The 18,395-nt window shown below is 52.4% G+C and overlaps 2 protein-coding genes and 1 long non-coding RNA gene across 4 annotated transcripts in view; 1 reads left to right on the top strand and 2 right to left on the bottom strand.

Moving 5' to 3' along the window:
- klhdc8a (kelch domain containing 8A) overlaps positions 1-18,395 on the top strand; it is a 37,039-nt gene that overhangs the window by 862 nt on the left and 17,782 nt on the right. The gene's annotated exons all lie outside the window — the stretch shown is intronic.
- On the bottom strand, positions 11,595-12,120 carry LOC148327782 (uncharacterized). Its single transcript, XR_015845874.1, has 2 exons — positions 11,968-12,120; positions 11,595-11,874 (listed from the first exon to the last, which is right to left on the bottom strand). It is a non-coding gene; the product is annotated as an uncharacterized LOC148327782 (long non-coding RNA).
- LOC148327781 (uncharacterized) lies at positions 15,498-17,834 on the bottom strand. Its single transcript, XM_088309994.1, has 4 exons — positions 17,755-17,834; positions 16,924-17,097; positions 16,338-16,830; positions 15,498-16,157 (listed from the first exon to the last, which is right to left on the bottom strand). Exons 1-4 carry the CDS (start codon positions 17,832-17,834, stop codon positions 15,498-15,500), a joined length of 1,407 nt encoding a protein of 468 aa, XP_088166120.1.

The raw sequence follows: 18,395 nt of genomic DNA, 5'->3' as shown, positions 1-18,395 counted from the left end.
CTTTCTTTCCCAACAGCACTTAGAAACAGTAATCCATGCCTTCATTACATCTAGTCTAGATTACAGTAATGCACTTTACTTTGGAGTCAGCCAGTCCTCCCTTAAGCGCCTCCAACAGGTGCAAAATGCTGCTGCGCATATTAACTGGAGCTTGGAAGATGGATCACATTAACCCTATCTTGGCCTTTCTTCACTGGCTCCCAATGCACTTTAGCGTTTGCTTCAAGATACTTCTGTTTGTCTTCAAATCTTTAAATGGCCTCGCCCCAGCGTACCTCTCCGAGCTCCTCCACCCCTACGCACCTGCCCGCTGCCTCAGGTCAGCAGGCCAAATGCTGCTTGATGTGCCGAGGACTAAGCACAGCTTCAGAGGGGATTGTTCCTTTTCTGTTACTGGTCCTTCCCTATGGAATGACCTCCCAAAAATATGAACATTTGGATTTGATCACGGTTGAGCCTCTTAAGCAGCAATAACATCAATCAACTCATTCCAGAAGCTGTATTTCTTCTGTTGAAACTCAGTTGTTGATATTTTTTTCATTTGGTTCACTGTGTCATTGTATCACGCCTCTTCTCTTCAGCGTCAACCAGCAGACCAATGGTGTTAAATTGTTCTGCAAAATATGTGGATAGACTTGAGAATTAATATTTACTCATGTGTGTCACCATGTACGTCAAGGTAAAAGTTCCTGTTCTTCCTGTTCGATTATGTTGGACCCGGACTAGCCTTCTCCATTCCCTGCTCTTCTCGCTCGATCACGCCTGTCTGCTCAGTGGCTCCTCCCGATTCCCGACTTGAAGCCCATTAATTTTACATTTTTACACACAGGGAACAAGTAGCGGGACAACAAAGAGAAAGCCACAACAACCCCGCGTCTGCTAGTGGTGTGTTGTCCAACAAAGTATTGCTACTATCCAGCAACTACATTTACTTCTTTTGAACGTCTGGAACAATGAGTGGTACAGGCGGGGTACACCCTGAACTGGTTGCCAGCCGATCACAGGGGACACAAAGACAAACAACCGTCCGCACTCACAGTCACATTTTGGGACAATTTAGAGTGTTCAATCAACCTAGCATGTGTGTATGTGTATGTATATATATATATATATATATATATATATATATATAACTGACTCCGGCGGCACGGTGGCCAACTGGTTAGCACGATGGCCTCACAGTGAAAGACAGCATCGGGCGTGGGTTCGATCCGGCTCTGGCCATCCTGTGTGGAGTTTGCATGTTCTCCCCGTGCTTGCGTGGGTTTCCTCCGGGTACTCCGGTTTCCTCCCACATTCCAAAAACATGCATGGCAGGCCGATTGAACACTCTAAATTGTCCCTAGGTATGAGTGTGAACGCGGATGGTTGTTTGTTTCTGTGTGCCTTGCAATTGGCTGGCAACCAGTTCAGGGTGTCCCCCGCCTACTGCCCGAAGATAGCTGGGATAGGCTCCAGCACCCTCCGCGACCCTAGTGAGGAGAAGCGGTACAGAAGATGGATGGATGGATAACTGACTCCATGACTACACTACACATATGTACCGACAAAACATGAGCGACCCCCCTCTATGTATTTTTTAGTTTGGCTCATGCCGTGGGTGCCAGTCGCTAAGTTGCTATGTTGGTTGATATGGTAGCTTGTGTAACATTACAAGGTTCTCATATGAAGCATTTATTAGTGCCTTCAATGTGGGTTTCTTTTTGGATTAAGAATTCAGAGATTGTCAAGTAAAACGTGCTTACACCAAGTATGATTCCAGGTCATAGCGCTATGGCGTCCAACTTGTCTTCTTTTGGTGGTAGGTTTTAGGTTGTCTTTTTCAGACAATTGTTTTGTTTCTCAGTAAAGAGAGATCTACCTTTCTCACAGGTTCTGACAGTTTTGGCTGTCACTCCAGCCTTGGTCAGAGCTGTCTGACACCTCTGAAAAAGCCATTTATCTTTGAAGGTATGTTGTAAGATGAGTTTGAAATGGTACTTAACTGTTTTGGGTTCAAAGTTTGGGGTATGTTTTGGCGCTTAAATCATTTATATAGGTGTAGGATCCACACATTTATTTTTCTTTGCATTTGCGGCAGATGGCCAAGGGCAGATGTCTACGGGTGGCATTGCAGCTGTTCCCTAGTCCTGATCAAAAGCACAGGTGTATCTGATTAGGATAGGGGAGTGGAAGATCATGCGGTTTTGCTCTTGTACACTCACAGAGGACACTCGTTTACAAATATAATCTCAAAGGATGTAATCATATCAGCATCCCGATTTAAGTTGTTTAAATCATAGAAGTCATCAAGATATTTGCCTCTAACCCCACAGAGGACAATGGCAAGGACAATTGTTTGTCGAGTCAAGTGCATAAAAACATCTGCCACCCACATGCACTGCAACTACTGGAGCCAAGCACAGCTGCTTCATGTAGACAATTAGAAGCATTTTGAGGAGGCATCAGTTACTTGTGAATATTCATTATTCACTTATGTGCTTGGCCCCGAACACCCTTAAATAGCAGGTCTTGTGATTCAAGTATTTTCTGTAACATTCTGATTTTCCCTCCACTATTTCTGCTCTTTGTTTTCTTTAAGGTAGGGCTGGGTGATATTCAGTATCAATATGTATCACTTTAGACACATGATCAATATCCATAGAAAACGCTTTTGCGATAATATTTTGGGGGAAAAAATCAGGAAGATAACCCCAAGCCCTGCATTCTGCGTGTTGTAGGCAGTTAATTTGTGCCACAATTACAACCACGGAAGAGGAAATCTTGAGCACAAAAGCGTTGAATCAATGAAGAAGTGCGTGCACGCACAGCAAACAATGTGTGGCTTAGCATTTTTTCAAATAAATGAACACTCGCCTCAGTGCAACTTCTAAATAGGATTATATTGTGCAAACTAACACCTACGGATAATTGCATGGAGTAGAAGCAGGGTTCGAAGTTAACTTTAAAAACTGCTTGCCCATAGGGCAAGTGCCACTAAAATTTGCCTTGCCCGAGTGGCCAAATTACTTGCCCAACTTGGGCAAGTGACATTTCTTTTTCTCTTGCCCGAAGATTAAATTACCATGCCCTGAGTGACTTTTTGTATGACAAAGTGTCTAATTACAAATTGCATGAATTTTTTGTTCGGACAGTTCCTGCCTAGAAAGAATTAAAAATACGTTACAATCATAAGGGTTGCTTATATAAAAATGTATCATGTATTAACACATTAATTAGGTGTCTGCTGACCCAGGATTATGTTATTCCTTCATGAGTTCTATGTTACAGACGTTGCAGGCATTAAGAAACAGTCAATGAAGCATATGTCCGTAAGGAGCTGGCAGCTGGCAGGTAGAACTGGTCCTGTGAAAGCTAGACTAAGAATAAAATGTTTATGGTTGTAAAATGTGTGCCACAAATGTAAATAAACATATAATCTGATAAGAATAAATTAATCTTGTTTTCATCATCAACCATGAAACCCTACTCACAACAGCATGTATCATCCTGTGCAGTTATTGAAAATGTTAATTGTAGTTTTAATAATGAACAAATCTGCATGTTAAATTGGGAAAATTATATTACAGCAATCCAGATTATCAATTTTAAGTCCAGGAGAGCCTATTAATTGAGTAATCACATGAGTAAATTATGAGTGTGGGAAATTTGTGTATTTGTTTAAGACCAGTGCCTGTGGTGCTGCCTCCATAAGTTTCATAGCATAAACAGAACACAGTCACTGACACTATGTCAGGTCACATCATGGAGCTAATGAATTAACAGCCAATAATCAAATATTACTCCCTTCTTTACTCACAACTGAATTGTCTACTTAAAAATATTCGAGCTATTTTAGTCATGTCAGAGGAATCCGAAATGTTCGGATTTGAACGAACTCGTCGCCACTTGTAAACATGCGCAGAAGGTAAGAAAACTTCCGGCTGTTAATTTTCGGCCGAAATATCGTAGATTTTTGTTGTGTTTTTCAAACTTCAAATGAGGATGCAACTACAGCGAGTTCCAATACTGCGGGATTTATTGAAGTTCACTTTAACTCGACATTCACTGAACTAACTGATGCCCGGAGCGCCCGCCCATTGCCCCCGATAAGGCCAATGGACCTGTTGGAGCAGTTTTCTTTTGAGTAATGCAGTACACCACCACTAGGGCAATTGATGATGTCAGCACTGGTTGCGTTCATCCATCAATAACGAATGCAGGACAGGTGGGGGAATGCTGGTCGGATACCGTTTTTCAACCGCACTTACTCAAGACCCATTATTTATGTACAAACTGGAAGATAGAAGATAGTATATTGTATTGATTACCGCATATGCGCGTATGGTTTTGATTTGAAGTTTGGAAGACCGTAGCCATTTATTTATTTATTTGATTTACTTGACTTCACGGCATGACATCTGGACTGAAATGACTACGATTAAGACTAACCCTTGACTGTTTGACGTGACATACATAACTACACATCAACATCAAGACCAGTGAAGCCGAGCGAACGTCATCGCAACTTCAACCCATAGTGAGTGAGTGCGCGTTAAAACTTTCTTTCGCCAGCGTATCATTGAAACGGCAGTAACAGGACCATACCACAACATAAGGGGGTGTCTGGGTTAAACCATCACCATACAGCACATACAAACATATCACACCACAGTTTTCGTCGAAATTAAAGATATTTGGCTGCTTTAAAAAATGCTTGCCTGGTCGGGTAAGTTGCCCATAATTTTACCTTGCCCGTGGCCAAATTTCACTTGCAATCGGGAAGCGGTTGACCACGAACGCTGAGAAGTCAAGGAGTTCCCCGCGTCTTTGACATGTTAGCTTCTGTGTTTGTTAGTCATCTACAGTCAGTTAAAACAATAAAGTGTCCTATGGGAATAATGAACCCGCTAACAAGTTAGAGTAGACCTGAGAGGGTCAGTCAACAGTAGTGCACGTACTTACCTTTCATTTATATTGTATGAACAGCAGACAAAGGTTAATGTAACAATGCGATATAGTGTCTTCCGCAAAGAAGCAAATGTGGCACTGCTTGAGCCAGGAGCATGGTTGCAAACAACATTGCACATTACACTGTATTACAATGTACACAAAAACATTACTGTAAGATTGTTTTGCTACAAGATATTTTCAATGGTATTTTTACTCTACGGATAGTTGTTTTATCTTGTAGTTTATCTTTAACTCACGTAATACATTTTCCATTTTTGATTAGGTAAGCTAAACAATATATATATATATATATATATATATATTAGTGCTGTCAAGCGATTCATTTTGTTCACTAATTAGTCACAAATCATTTTTGCAACTACTATTTTTTGCGAAGCTTATAACAGATATTTACTTGAATAATATCTCGGAATTGATGCAAAATCACCAAATATGAAGTATATGTCATGATTTGTATTTGTTATTTTTGGTTTAGTATTTGATTTCATGTTTTGGCCTTGTTCATGTGTCTTGTCTCGTCTTGTCTATTGTGTCCACCTGTGCTCGTTTACCCAAGCCCTAGTGTTAACCAATCCGGTCCTTCCAACCCTCCATGTCTTGTCCAGGTGCTCCTCGTTGTCTCGTCAATTTGTGTGTATTTAGTTCCCTGGTTGCTTTCAGTTCTTGTTGGTTCATTGGCATTTTCACTGTCGCTTGTCATTTTAAGTGTCGCTTGTCCCTGTCGCTTGTCCCGGTTGCCTGTCCCGGTTGCCTGTCCCTGTTGCCAGTTCCTGTCGCCTCTCCCTGTAGTTGGTTTCCTGTCGTTAAGTTTTTCCAAGTTCCTTGTTTGCCTTAGTTTTCTGTTTAATAAATGCCCTTTAAGTTACCCCTGCCTGGCTTCCCTGCGTTTGGGTCCTCATCTTCCTCAACCCTGACAGAATGAACCAACCTGTACTGGACCCAGCAGGAAGCTCACGGCAACGAGTTCGCCGTCGCCGCTCAAGCTGGTGCCCCCCTCAGCCTGCCGACCAACCCCTTCGTGTGAGTTCCATATGTTCCGCCAAGCCAGTTTGCCACTCTTCTTCGTCTTGCGTAAACATCTTTGATTACGACACCATTTTGTCCCCCCATGTTTTTGTTAATTCAGATTTAGATGATGACCCCTATTTTCAGTTGTCTGATTCCGAGTTTGACCCAGATTTTGATTTTTCTCATGAGTTTTCTTCTCCCAGTCAGTTTTTGTCACGGTTTCCTTTCGAGTCCTTTGAGTCCACACCTGAATCACACCCATCAGACCTTTACTTGGGCACCCGGTTGGCCATCTATCCTGGACCTCCGCGAGGTGGTCAACGACGGCGCCCGAGTAAAGGATCTGCCACCTCTCGTAATAGCACCCACTTTTTACACCCTGAGTCACGTTTTTCCGATTCACTTAGTTCACTTCGTCCGTCTGTTTCTGTACCTCGTCCACAGTCGGTTTCTGCACCACCTTCCGTTCGACCCACGTTTTGTAGCGCACGTTCACCAGCCCCTGTAGTCCCGGTCCCTCGTGTCCTTCGCGTCTCCCGTTCCCCTGAATCCCTATGGCGGCAGGCTGATAGGGATCCGGCCCCCGACCCAGCTCCTCACGAGCTGCAGCCTCCAGTGCCGGCCCCTCGCCAGCTGCAGCGTCCCGTCCCGGCTCCTCGCCAGCTGCAGCGTCCCGTCCCGGCTCCTCGCCAGCTGCAGCGTCCCGTCCCGGCTCCTCGCCAGCTGCAGCGTCCCGTCCCGGCTCCTCGCCAGCTGCAGCGTCCCGTCCCGGCTCCTCGCCAGCTGCAGCGTCCCGTCCCGGCTCCGCGCCAGCTGCAGCGTCCCGTCCCGGCTCCTCGCCAGCTGCAGCGTCCCGTCCCGGCTCCTCGCCAGCTGCAGCGTCCCCTCCCGGCTCCTCGCCAGCTGCAGCGTCCCCTCCCGGCTCCTCGCCAGCTGCAGCCTCCCGTCCCGGCTCCTCGCCAGCTGCAGCCTCCCGTCCCGGCTCCTCGCCAGCTGGGGCCTCCCGTCCCGGCTCCTCGCCAGCTGGAGCCTCCCGTCCCGGCTCCTCGCCAGCTGGAGCCTCCCGTCCCGGCTCCTCGCCAGCTGGAGCCTCCCGTCCCGGCTCCTCGCCAGCTGCAGCGTCCCGTCCCGGCTCCTCGCCAGCTGCAGCAAACCACGCAGCCTCCAGAGTCCCACTCGGGCTCACCGCCAGCTGCTGAACCCTGTTCCGGCTCCTCCCCAGCTGCTGAGCCCCGTCCCGGCTCCCCGCCAGCTGCTGAGCCCCGTTCCGGCTCCCCGCCAGCGGATGAGCCCCGTTCCGGCTCCCCGCCAGCGGATGAGCCCCGTTCCGGCTCCCCGCCAGCGGATGAGTCCCGTTCCGGCTCCCCGCCAGCTGATAAGCCCCGTCCCGGTTCCCCCCGAGCTGCTGGGGCCCGTTCTGGCCTCCCGAGAGCTGCTGACCCCCGTTCCGGCGCCTCGCCAGCGCTTCAAGTCCCTGTTCCGGCGGAGCACGTCCTGCGTCCGCCACAAGTCCCTGTTCCGGCGGAGCACGTCCTGCGTCCGCCACCAGTCCCGGCGGAGCACGCCACGCGTCCGCCACAAGTCCCTGTTCCAGCGGAGCACGTTCTGCGTCCGCCACAAGTCCCTATTCCGGCGGAGCACGTTCTGCGTCCGCCACCAGTCCCTGTTCCGGCGGAGCACGCCCTGCGTCCGCCACAAGTCCCTGGTCCGGCGGAGCACGCCCTGCGTCCGCCACCAGTCCCTGTTCCGGCGGAGCACGTCCTGCGTCCGCCACCAGTCCCTGTTCCGGCGGAGCACGTCCTGCTTCCGCCACCAGTCCCTGTTCCGGCGGAGCATGCCCTGCGTCCGCCACAAGTCCCTCTTCCGGCGGAGCACGTCCTGCGTCTGCCACAAGTCCCTGTTCCGGCGGAGCACGTCCTGCGTCCGCCACCAGTCCCGGTTCCGGCGGAGCACGCCACGCGTCCGCCACAAGTCCCTGTTCCGGCTGAGCACGTTCTGCGTCCGCCACAAGTCCCTGTTCCGGCGGAGCACGTTCTGCGTCCGCCACCAGTCCCTGTCCCCGCTGCGCCCGGCCCGCCGCCGCTCCAAGTCCCGGCCTCTGGTGCGCCCGGCCCGCCGCCGCTCCAAATCCCTGCCTCGGCGGTGCCAGACGGCCCGCCGCCACCCCACTTCCCTGTCCCGGCGGCGCCCGAGGACACGCCGTCGCTTCCCGTCGCTGCCTCGGCGGGCCTCGACGATCCGCCGTCGCCCCAAGCTCCTTTTTCGGCGGGACTCGACGATCCGCCGGCGCTCCAGTTTCCTGCCTGGGCGGTGGATGACGACCCGCCGTCGCTTCTCGTCTCTGCCACAGCGGCGCCCGACGAAGCGCCGCCGCTCCACGTTCCAGTCTCGGCGGCGTTCAACTACCAGCCGCCGCTCCACGTTCCTGTCTCAGCGGGGTTCGACGACCAGCTGCCACTCCACGTTCCTGTCTCGGCGGGGTTCGACGACCAGCCGCCGCTCCACGTTCCTGTCTCGGCGGGGCTCGACGACCGGCCGCCGCTCCAAGTGCCTGACTCGACGATGGCCGACGACCCACCGCCGCGTCTCGTCCCTGCTCCGGCAGCGTCCGGCGATCCACTGTGTCTCGTCGCCGTCTCGTCGGCGTCCCACGTCCCTGTCTCGGCGACGCCCGACGACCCGCCGCCGCGTCTCGTCTCTGCCTCGGCGCCACCCGACCCGCAGCCGCCTTTCGTCTTGCCCTCGGCGCGACACTCCATGCGGCTGCAATGTCCTCCCGGACGCCCGCCTGAATGGCCACGGCTAGACTCCCTGGTCTGGCCTCCCGGACGCCCGCCTGAAGGGCCACGGCTAGACTCGTTGGTCTGGCCTTCCGGACGCCCGCCTGATGGGCCACAGCTAGACTCGCTGGTCTGGCCTCCCGGACGCCCGCCTGACCAGCCTTGATTGCGGACTGCGGTCCCGCCTCCTGGCCCCCTTCCGCCCACCCTGATTTTGGACAATTTTCTTTTGTTTGTGTTTGGGACGTCTGGGATCCGTCCCTTAAGGGGGGGGTACTGTCATGATTTGTATTTGTTATTTTTGGTTTAGTATTTGATTTCATGTTTTGGCCTTGTTCATGTGTCTTGTCTCGTCTTGTCTATTGTGTCCACCTGTGCTCGTTTACCCAAGCCCTAGTGTTAACCAATCCGGTCCTTCCAACCCTCCATGTCTTGTCCAGGTGCTCCTCATTGCCTCGTCAATTTGTGTGTATTTAGTTCCCTGGTTGCTTTCAGTTCTTGTTGGTTCATTGGCATTTTCACTGTCGCTTGTCATTTTAAGTGTCGCTTGTCCCTGTCGCTTGTCCCGGTTGCCTGTCCCTGTTGCCAGTTCCTGTCGCCTCTCCCTGTAGTTGGTTTCCTGTCGTTAAGTTTTTCCAAGTTCCTTGTTTGCCTTAGTTTTCTGTTTAATAAATGCCCTTTAAGTTACCCCTGCCTGGCTTCCCTGCGTTTGGGTCCTCATCTTCCTCAACCCTGACAGTATATTTAATTCACAGGCTGTTCTAATAGATTTCATGGATTCTTGAATACAATCTAAATGGAGACATCTTTACAGACATTTATTTTCGAAACATTTCTGAAAACTGCCCACAAGCGCCACACTCCAGCAGTGTTGGTTTGCAAGGCCCAGTGGTAACTTAAACACAGTGTTTTCTTTTGAGACGTGCTCAAGACAGCTAATATGGCATAAAATTATTATTTTTTAAGTAAATCAAACTGAGTTAACTGAGTTAAAATATTTAACTGAGTTAAATTTTTTGGGATTAATCACCTGAGTTAATGCTTTAAATTTTGACAGGCCTTATATATATATATATATATAAGCGATTGATTTTGTCAGGATCGATCGCCGGTGGGCGAGGAGGAGGTGGACCCAGAATGCGAGGAAGCAGGGAAAAGGGTAAACTAAAGGGAATTTATTAAATTAATCAAACGAGGACAAACAATGTGGCGTGGACAAACAAACGTGGCAGGGTGCGAAATGACAAAGACAAACTAAACGTGACTAAACAGAACAAAAATTACAAGTAACGAGGACCCGGGACTAACACTGGGGATCGTGGGCATGGGCATGGGCATGGGCATGGGCATGGGCATGGGCATGGGCATGGGCATGGGCATGGGCGAGGGCGAGGGCAAGAATGAGAGCGAGAATGAGAGTGGCCGTGACAGTCCGTAAAGGGAGTAATGTTCCGACGCCGAGCTGTCGGGATGAGGTGTTCAAATAGTCCAGTCATTAAGTGAGCAGATGGGGATCAGGTGTGTGACGGTAACGGGGAACAGGTGCGTGGCTGGTGAGGAACGAGTGCTGAGGGGAAACGCCCCACTCAGCTGACAAAACAAACACACATGGCATGGGAAAAGAAACGTGACAAAAACAATAACAAAAACACCTGACATGACCGACACGGGTCATGACAGATTTTAATGATTTTGTACACTTGTCAGCCATATTGTCCAGTCCTACTAAAGGGAAAATTTCTCCTATCGTTCCATTTATATGGATAGAAAATGTAAATATTGTTTGGCCATCAGTGCAGATTAGAATTTTTGATATTTCTGACATTTTCAAACAATATTTGAAGCAGAATGTAAGATATGCAGTTTGTATGACATTTTGTGCCAAATGCTTCAGTTTCAAATACTGTATTGTGCTTTTGTTTGTTCATTGCTTAGAAACACTGCTGGACTGACTCAGGCAGTTAGTCACAAAGTGGTGAACCTTAGCCCTCAGCCCATCTTTGCTTGTGAACAACTTTTGGGGATGCTTCTTTGATGACATTCACCGGTTTCCATTTAACATGTTCACCTGTGGAAAGTTTCAAACAGGCTTTTCCAGTCTTTTGTTGCCCATGTTCCAACTTTCTTTTTTAAATGTGTTGCGGGCATCAGATTCAAAATGAATTAATAATTACAAAAGAAAAAGTTTTTTTCACTTTGAACATTAAATTCGGTATCTTGCGTTTGTAGAGTATTCAGTTGAAAATTGGTTGAAAAGCTTATGCAAATCATTCTATTCTGTTTTTGGTGTACATTTTACACCAGATCCCATCTTAATTGAAATTGGGGTTTGTATTAAAATGCAGTAAGTGGAAGTGGTGGCCACTAAATAGCTGATGTCAAGTGCGCAAATATTTATTAATTTGCCTTTTGATATTTTCATGATTCATGTTTTGTGATGACCTTTTTTCTCATTAAAGTCCAATCATTATCTTAATCTATCTTCCTCAACACGCCAACTATTTGTCTTCCGTGTTCAACTGTCCTGCTTTTCTTGCTCGCTCCTCCTGCCTTATGTGCCATTCTCCACTGAGTCGTTCTCCACTCAAGCCTTCGCACCACTGCCACAATGGATCAACTTAGTCTTATATGACCCCTCATACAGTATTTGCATGAAAGACTGAATGAACCCTTATGCCACAAATATACACATTTTAGAGTCAAGGAGAGTGCTAAGAGGGTTAAGAAACATTGCACGACATTTGACGATAGATATGTAACCAAGCATGGGGACAGTGTCAAGGCTGTGCATGCAACAAGCTGTCGCGGTTCTACGAACCGTGAGGGAAGGAAGGAGGACCCGGAAGCGACAGGTGAGTGGGAAACAGGGTTTATTGAGGGCTGGAGTGGGGATGCGAGCTGGAGAGAGTTCACCACAAGGCAGGCGTCGTCCAGGACAACGTCGAAGGAAGCCGACGGGCAAGTGCCGGGTGGCGCGGACGAGGGTGCGGTCGAGCGAGACGCGTCGGGAGGCGAAGTCGGGCTGGCGTGGTAGCGCGAAGCACGGCGGAGCGGAGAGCGCTGGCGGGATGTTTGCCGGGCGGGATCTCGGAGGCGCTGGCGTGCGGAGCGGGACCAGACGGGTTCAGGTCGGCTAGAGGGGGGAGACGGCAGAGCAGGGGTCAAGCAAGCACGAGAGCAAGGCGAGTCAGGCGAACGGGAAACAAGACGAGACATGAGCCAGTACCACGTGAGGTGACAAGATAATCCGGCGTCGGACTCCTGGCGTGGCTGGTTCTTAAGCCGGCGCTGATTGCCGGCAACGAGCTGCAGGTGCGCCGGAGCCGACGCCCACTTTCTCCGGAGGAGAGCCTGGCTGGGTGGATCGTGAACCTGTAACAAACAGAACTGCCATGCCCTCCTCCCCGGCCCGAACCGTCACAGTACCCCCCCCCTAACGGACGCCTCCTGGCGTCCTACCCGGCTTGTCCGGGTGAAGTGCGTAAAACTCCCTGATGGGGGCGTCGGTCAAAAACAGTTTTCGGGAGATCCAGGAGCGCTCCTCCGGACCGTAACCCTCCCAGTCCACCAGGTACTGGTAGCCCCGGCCCCGGCGCCGAACGTCCAGGACTTTTGCCACCGTGTAAGCCGGGTGGTCGTCTATTATCATGGGGGGTGGGGGGGGTGCCGCCGGAGGGCTCAGAGGGCTGGAGGATACCGGTTTGAGGAGGGAGACATGGAATGTGGGGTGAATCTTCAGGGAGTCGGGAAGTTTGAGTCGAACAGAGCATGGGTTGATGATTCTTTCGACGGGAAAGGGACCGATAAAGCGAGGAGCCAGCTTACGAGACTCGACTTGTAGGGGAAGATCGCGTGAGGAGAGCCACACCATTTGGCCAGGCACGTAGTCCGGGGCTGGGGACCGGCGGCGATCAGCCAGTCGCTTGGTCCTCTGGGCTGTTCGAATGAGGGCGGCCCTCGCTTCGGCCCACACCCCCCGGATCCGGCGGAGATGCTCCTCCACGGAAGGAATGGCCACGGTATGCTCCTGGTCCTTGAAGAGAGGTGGTTGGTAACCGAAACAGACCATGAAGGGAGACATACCTGTGGCCGTGGTGGAGAGGGAGTTATGGGCGTACTCGACCCAGGGTAGTGCGTCGCTCCAGGAGTCCGGGTTGCGGGCCACCACGCATCGGAGGGCGGCTTCCAGGTCCTGGTTGGCCCGCTCCGTCTGGCCGTTGGATTGGGGGTGGTAGCCCGAGGAGAGACTGGCGGTGGCCCCGACTGCCTTGCAGAATTCCTGCCAAACTTGTGAAGCGAACTGGGGGCCCCGGTCGGACACGATGTCCTCCGGGATGCCGTGGGGTCGGAAAACGTGTTGGGTGACGAGTTTGGCGGTCTCAAGCGCGGTGGGCAGCTTGGGCAGGGGGACGTAGTGGACGCTTTTGGAAAACCTGTCGACCAGGGTGAGGATGACTGTGTGTCCGTTGGACGGAGGGAGACCGGTAACAAAGTCCAGGGCGATGTGCGACCATGGACGGCTTGGAATCGGCAGGGGCTGGAGGAGGCCGGCGGGGACCGCGTGGGAGGCCTTTCCGCGGGCGCAGACGGAGCAGGCTCGCACGAATTCCCGGGTATCCTTAGCCATCCGGGGCCACCAGAAACGCTGCTGGAGGAAGCGGAGAGTGCGTGCCACCCCCGGGTGGCAGGTGAGTGTGGATGAGTGCCCCCATTGCAGTACCTGTGACCGCACGGTGTCGGGAACGAACAAGCGGTCGGAAGGGACTGGGCGCGGGTCTGGTTGCTGCTCCTGAGCGTTGCGGACGACCTGCTCGATGTCCCAGGTGGCCGCCCCCAGTAGACAGGCCGCGGGAAGAATGGGCTCCGGAGCGTCAGGGCTGGCAGGGGGCGAGAACTGACGTGAGAGGGCGTCCGCCTTCCCATTGTTCGAGCCGGGGCGGAAGGAGAGGGTAAAATTGAAACGGCTCAAGAACAAGTTCCAGCGTGCCTGGCGGGGGTTGAGTCTCTTGGCGGACTGCAGGTATGCCAGGTTTTTGTGGTCGGTCCAGACCAAAAAAGGGGTCGAGGTGCCCTCGAGCCAGTGCCGCCACTCCTGGAGAGCCCATACCACCGCGAGGAGTTCTCGATTGCCCACGTCGTAGTTTCGCTCGGCGGGGGATAGGCGCCTGGAAAAGAAGGCACACGGATGGACTACCTGGGTGCCGGGATCCCGCTGGGAGAGGACGGCCCCCGCCCCGGTGTCGGAGGCGTCCACCTCCACGATGAACTGGAGGGCGGGGTCTGGGTGCCGGAGTACGGGGGCGCTGGTGAAGGCCTTCTTCAGGTGGGTGAAGGCCTGGGCGGCCGCCGGGGTCCACTGGAATGTGGTGGCTGTGGACGTAAGCGCGGTGAGTGGACTGGCGACCTTACTGTAGTCCCGGATGAAACGGCGGTAGAAATTTGCGAATCCGAGAAAACGTTGCAGCTCCTTCCGGGTGGTGGGCTGGGGCCACTCCGCCACGGCCTGGATCTTGGCCGGGTCGGGGCGAAGCTGCCCCCTGGCGATGATGTAGCCAAGGAAGGGCACCGAAGGGACGTGGAACTCGCATTTCTCGGGCTTCACGTAGAGGCGGTTCTCCAGGAGGCGCTGGAGGACCAGTCGGACATGCCGGCGGTGATCTGCGAGAGAGCGGGAGAATATGAGGATGTCGTCGAGGTATATGAATACGAACCGGTTGAGCATGTCGCGGAAAACGTCCGTCATGAGGGTCTGGAAGACGGCGGGGGCGTTGGTAAGTCCGAAAGGCATCACCAGATACTCAAAGTGCCCCAATGGTGTGTTGAATGCCGTCTTCCACTCGTCCCCCTCCCTGATGCGGACCAGGTGGTAAGCATTTCGTAAGTCCAACTTTGAGAAAATCTGGGCCTCACATAGGGGTTCGAACGACGGGTCGATGAGGGGGAGCGAAGACTTGTTTTTGACCGTTATTTGGTTTAATGGTTTGAAGTCAATGCAGGGGCGGAGCGAGGCGTCCTTCTTTTTTACGAAAAAGAAGCCCGCGCCCAGAGGAGAAGACGAGGGACGGATGAGACCGGTCGCAAGTGACTCCCGGATGTACGTCTCCATGGCCTCCTTCTCTGGCCTGGAGATGTTGTATAGCCGGGTGTTGGGCAGGGGGGCCCCCGGGAGGAGGTCGATGGCGCAGTCGTACGGACGATGGGGCGGGAGGGTACGGGCAAGGTCCTTGTTGAAAACCTGCGCCAGGTCGTGGTAGTCCGGGGGAACGGAGGAGACGTCAGGGGGAGGGGGGGGGGGAAGCGTAGAGGAAGGGGGCGGATCCGCTGAACGCAGGCAGTGGGAGTGGCAGAACTCACTCCATCCTGTCAGCACGCACCTCCTCCAATCGATGGTGGGATTGTGGGTCTGGAGCCAGGGGAACCCTAAGACCAGGGGGACCTGGGGAGAGTGAATCAGAAAAAATCTGATGGACTCCCGGTGATTTCCAGAGACGATGAGGGTCAGGGGAGCGGTCTGTTGGGAGACCCGGGCGATGAGATGTCCGTCCAGCGCGACCACTCTTCGGGGAGACAGAATGGGTTCCATGGTGATGCCGAGCTGGCGGGCAAGGGTCAGGTCCAAGAAGCTGCCGTCGGCCCCCGAGTCGACCAGCGCGGTGACCGAGCGGGGGGTGTGTGGACCCAGCAGCCGGGCGGAGATGGACATCCGGGAAGAAGAGCCAGAAGCGGAGACCAGCAGGCTCGGCGTTGGGCTCTCCCTCAGCGACGAGCCTGCTCTTTTGGGTTACTGGGACAGTGGATCAAGAAGTGGCCGGGGAGGCCGCAATACAGGCAGAGCTGATGGGACCGACGGCGCTGGCGCTCCAGAGGGTCCAGAGTAGTTCTTCCTACCTGCATCGGTTCCTCCGCGCCGGTGGATAGCTGAACCGGCGATGGCGAGCGAACCTCGGGTCGGGGAATGGCTGCCCGGGCGGCGACTCTGGCGGGGCGTCGGAAACGATCAGCCTGCCGGTCCCGCAACCGATGGTCCACCTTGATGGCCAGGGCGATTAGTTCTTCGAGCGTCGTGGTTTCGTCTCGGATCGCCAGCTCGTCCTTGAGGGCGTCGGTCAACCCGTTGAGAAACGCCTCGCGGAGAGCCGGCTCGTTCCAACGGCTCTCGTGGGCCAGGATGCGGAATTCCACCGAGAAATCGGCCGCGGAGCGGGAACCCTGTCGGAGGGAGAGAAGCCGGCGGGACGCCTCGCGCCCCTGCACCGGGTGGTCGAAGACACGGCGTAACTCCTGGCTGAAATCCGCGTAAGTCGACATCGCAGGAGACGCCGCCTCCCACAATGCGGTTGCCCACTTGGCGGCGCGGCCGCGAAGCAAGTTGATGGTATAGGCGATCCTGGCCCGCTCGGTAGCGTAACTGTGGGGCTGGAGGTCGAAAACCAGGGAAGTGCTGAGTAAGAATTGGCTACACGAGCCCAAGTCCCCGGAGTAGGGTTCGGGAGTAGGAACGTGGGGCTCTCGACCGCCCGCATAATGCAATGCGGCGGCCGGGGGGGCCAGGGTCGCGTCCCTGGGGAGGTTGGAGGGGGGAGCGAGTGAACCCACCTGGTTAGAGAGGTGCGAGAGCTGGTGTTGGATGACCTGGAGGGAGCCCGGAACTTCCTGCAGCATTCGATCATGGCGCTCGAGCACGCTGCCCTGGTGGGCAAGCGTTTCGCCCAGGGGGTCCGTGGTCGCGGGGTCCATTAACTTGGCCGGATTATTCTGTCGCGGTTCTACGAACCGTGAGGGAAGGAAGGAGGACCCGGAAGCGACAGGTGAGTGGGAAACAGGGTTTATTGAGGGCTGGAGTGGGGATGCGAGCTGGAGAGAGTTCACCACAAGGCAGGCGTCGTCCAGGACAACGTCGAAGGAAGCCGACGGGCAAGTGCCGGGTGGCGCGGACGAGGGTGCGGTCGAGCGAGACGCGTCGGGAGGCGAAGTCGGGCTGGCGTGGTAGCGCGAAGCACGGCGGAGCGGAGAGCGCTGGCGGGATGTTTGCCGGGCGGGATCTCGGAGGCGCTGGCGTGCGGAGCGGGACCAGACGGGTTCAGGTCGGCTAGAGGGGGGAGACGGCAGAGCAGGGGTCAAGCAAGCACGAGAGCAAGGCGAGTCAGGCGAACGGGAAACAAGACGAGACATGAGCCAGTACCACGTGAGGTGACAAGATAATCCGGCGTCGGACTCCTGGCGTGGCTGGTTCTTAAGCCGGCGCTGATTGCCGGCAACGAGCTGCAGGTGCGCCGGAGCCGACGCCCACTTTCTCCGGAGGAGAGCCTGGCTGGGTGGATCGTGAACCTGTAACAAACAGAACTGCCATGCCCTCCTCCCCGGCCCGAACCGTCACACAAGCAGTTTTATCGATGTGATTCCCTTCCATTTTCTCTCTTACATCTCATGCTAAAGGAAACCTCTTCAATGTAGCTGGGTTTTCGAAGGCGTGGACCTTTTACATGCTGCAACTTCACAATCGAACCATCTTAATTATGAGCACAAACCATGCATGAGATGGAAAAAGGTTCTCATGAAGCTATGCTTTACATAAAAATGTGGATAAGATGTATATGGATTCAAAGGCACCATGTCAATTAATTATCTAAGTATTAATTAAGTATTAATTAAATTTTGCTTTTAATGATATCCATCTTAATCCAGGACAAATTGGTCGCTACATATTTTTAGGTCAATCCAAATTTCCCTCTCTAACAATAAATGGTCAAAGATTAAATAAATTAGATCTGATAAACAATAATATTGTATAAATTTGCTGGCACGTCAACAATTGCCAGTTTTTTCTGAAATTGACAAATTAAATTGATGTTATAAAAAACATCTCACCTAGCAAGAATTGAAGATCTGCTAGTTGTTTCTGTTTAAAATGCAGATAACAGGAGAATTGAAAAACATTCATTTAAAGCTTGTGCCAATACTCAGCCACAACTGATTTAGTCTCAGCTTACTCATTATAGGACCAAGAACCTACACTGCCAGATTCAGCTTGCTAATTCCCTTCATTAGTCTCGGCACAGACACAGGAACAGCCGTGCTGGAGCATTTTGCCATTTCGATCTCCTGTAAATATTTAAATGACAACATGAATGTTGAGGCAGCCAGCAGCAGGGGAGCGAAGTGGATAATTCCCATGCTTCAATGTTGCAGCAACAGAATTATGCGGCACTGTGACTTCTTACTGAACACTGACTGTTGATGCTTATTTAGCATGCATAGTATAAAATGTTTTTAAGTGTGAATCGCAGTGAATAATTTGAGCAGAGTGTAACTGCTGTCTTCTTTACTCAATGGATGGTATTTCTTATTCTAGTCTAGGCTATAGATCAAAAAGGTCAGCATGTTTAGAAACCTTGTGACATTCTCTCCCAGGGTAATTCATACATTGCCCTTTGTCTTTGACACCTGGGTGCCTTGTAGTCTTGTTTGTTCTTTTTGCATTTATTCAGATCTGGCTGGCTCTGAAAGGTCCTGTGTAATATATGGGCTGCGGTGCGTGCAGAATAGAAATCCAACTCCCCTCCAAAAGTATTAAATTAATGAGGGTAATTCCTTAGTTTTGTCGTAGTAGAAAACATTTGGGTTTGACATCAATACACAAATATTAGGTTCAAA

This window comes from Idiotropiscis lumnitzeri, chromosome 11 (assembly GCF_059441095.1).
Source record: "Idiotropiscis lumnitzeri isolate Australia: NSW breed Sydney's pygmy pipehorse chromosome 11, RoL_Ilum_1.0, whole genome shotgun sequence".
NCBI classification, from domain to species: Eukaryota; Metazoa; Chordata; class Actinopteri; order Syngnathiformes; family Syngnathidae; genus Idiotropiscis; species Idiotropiscis lumnitzeri.
The sequence above is the reverse complement of the archived record's forward strand: the minus strand, read 5'-3'. Positions and strand labels throughout refer to the sequence as shown.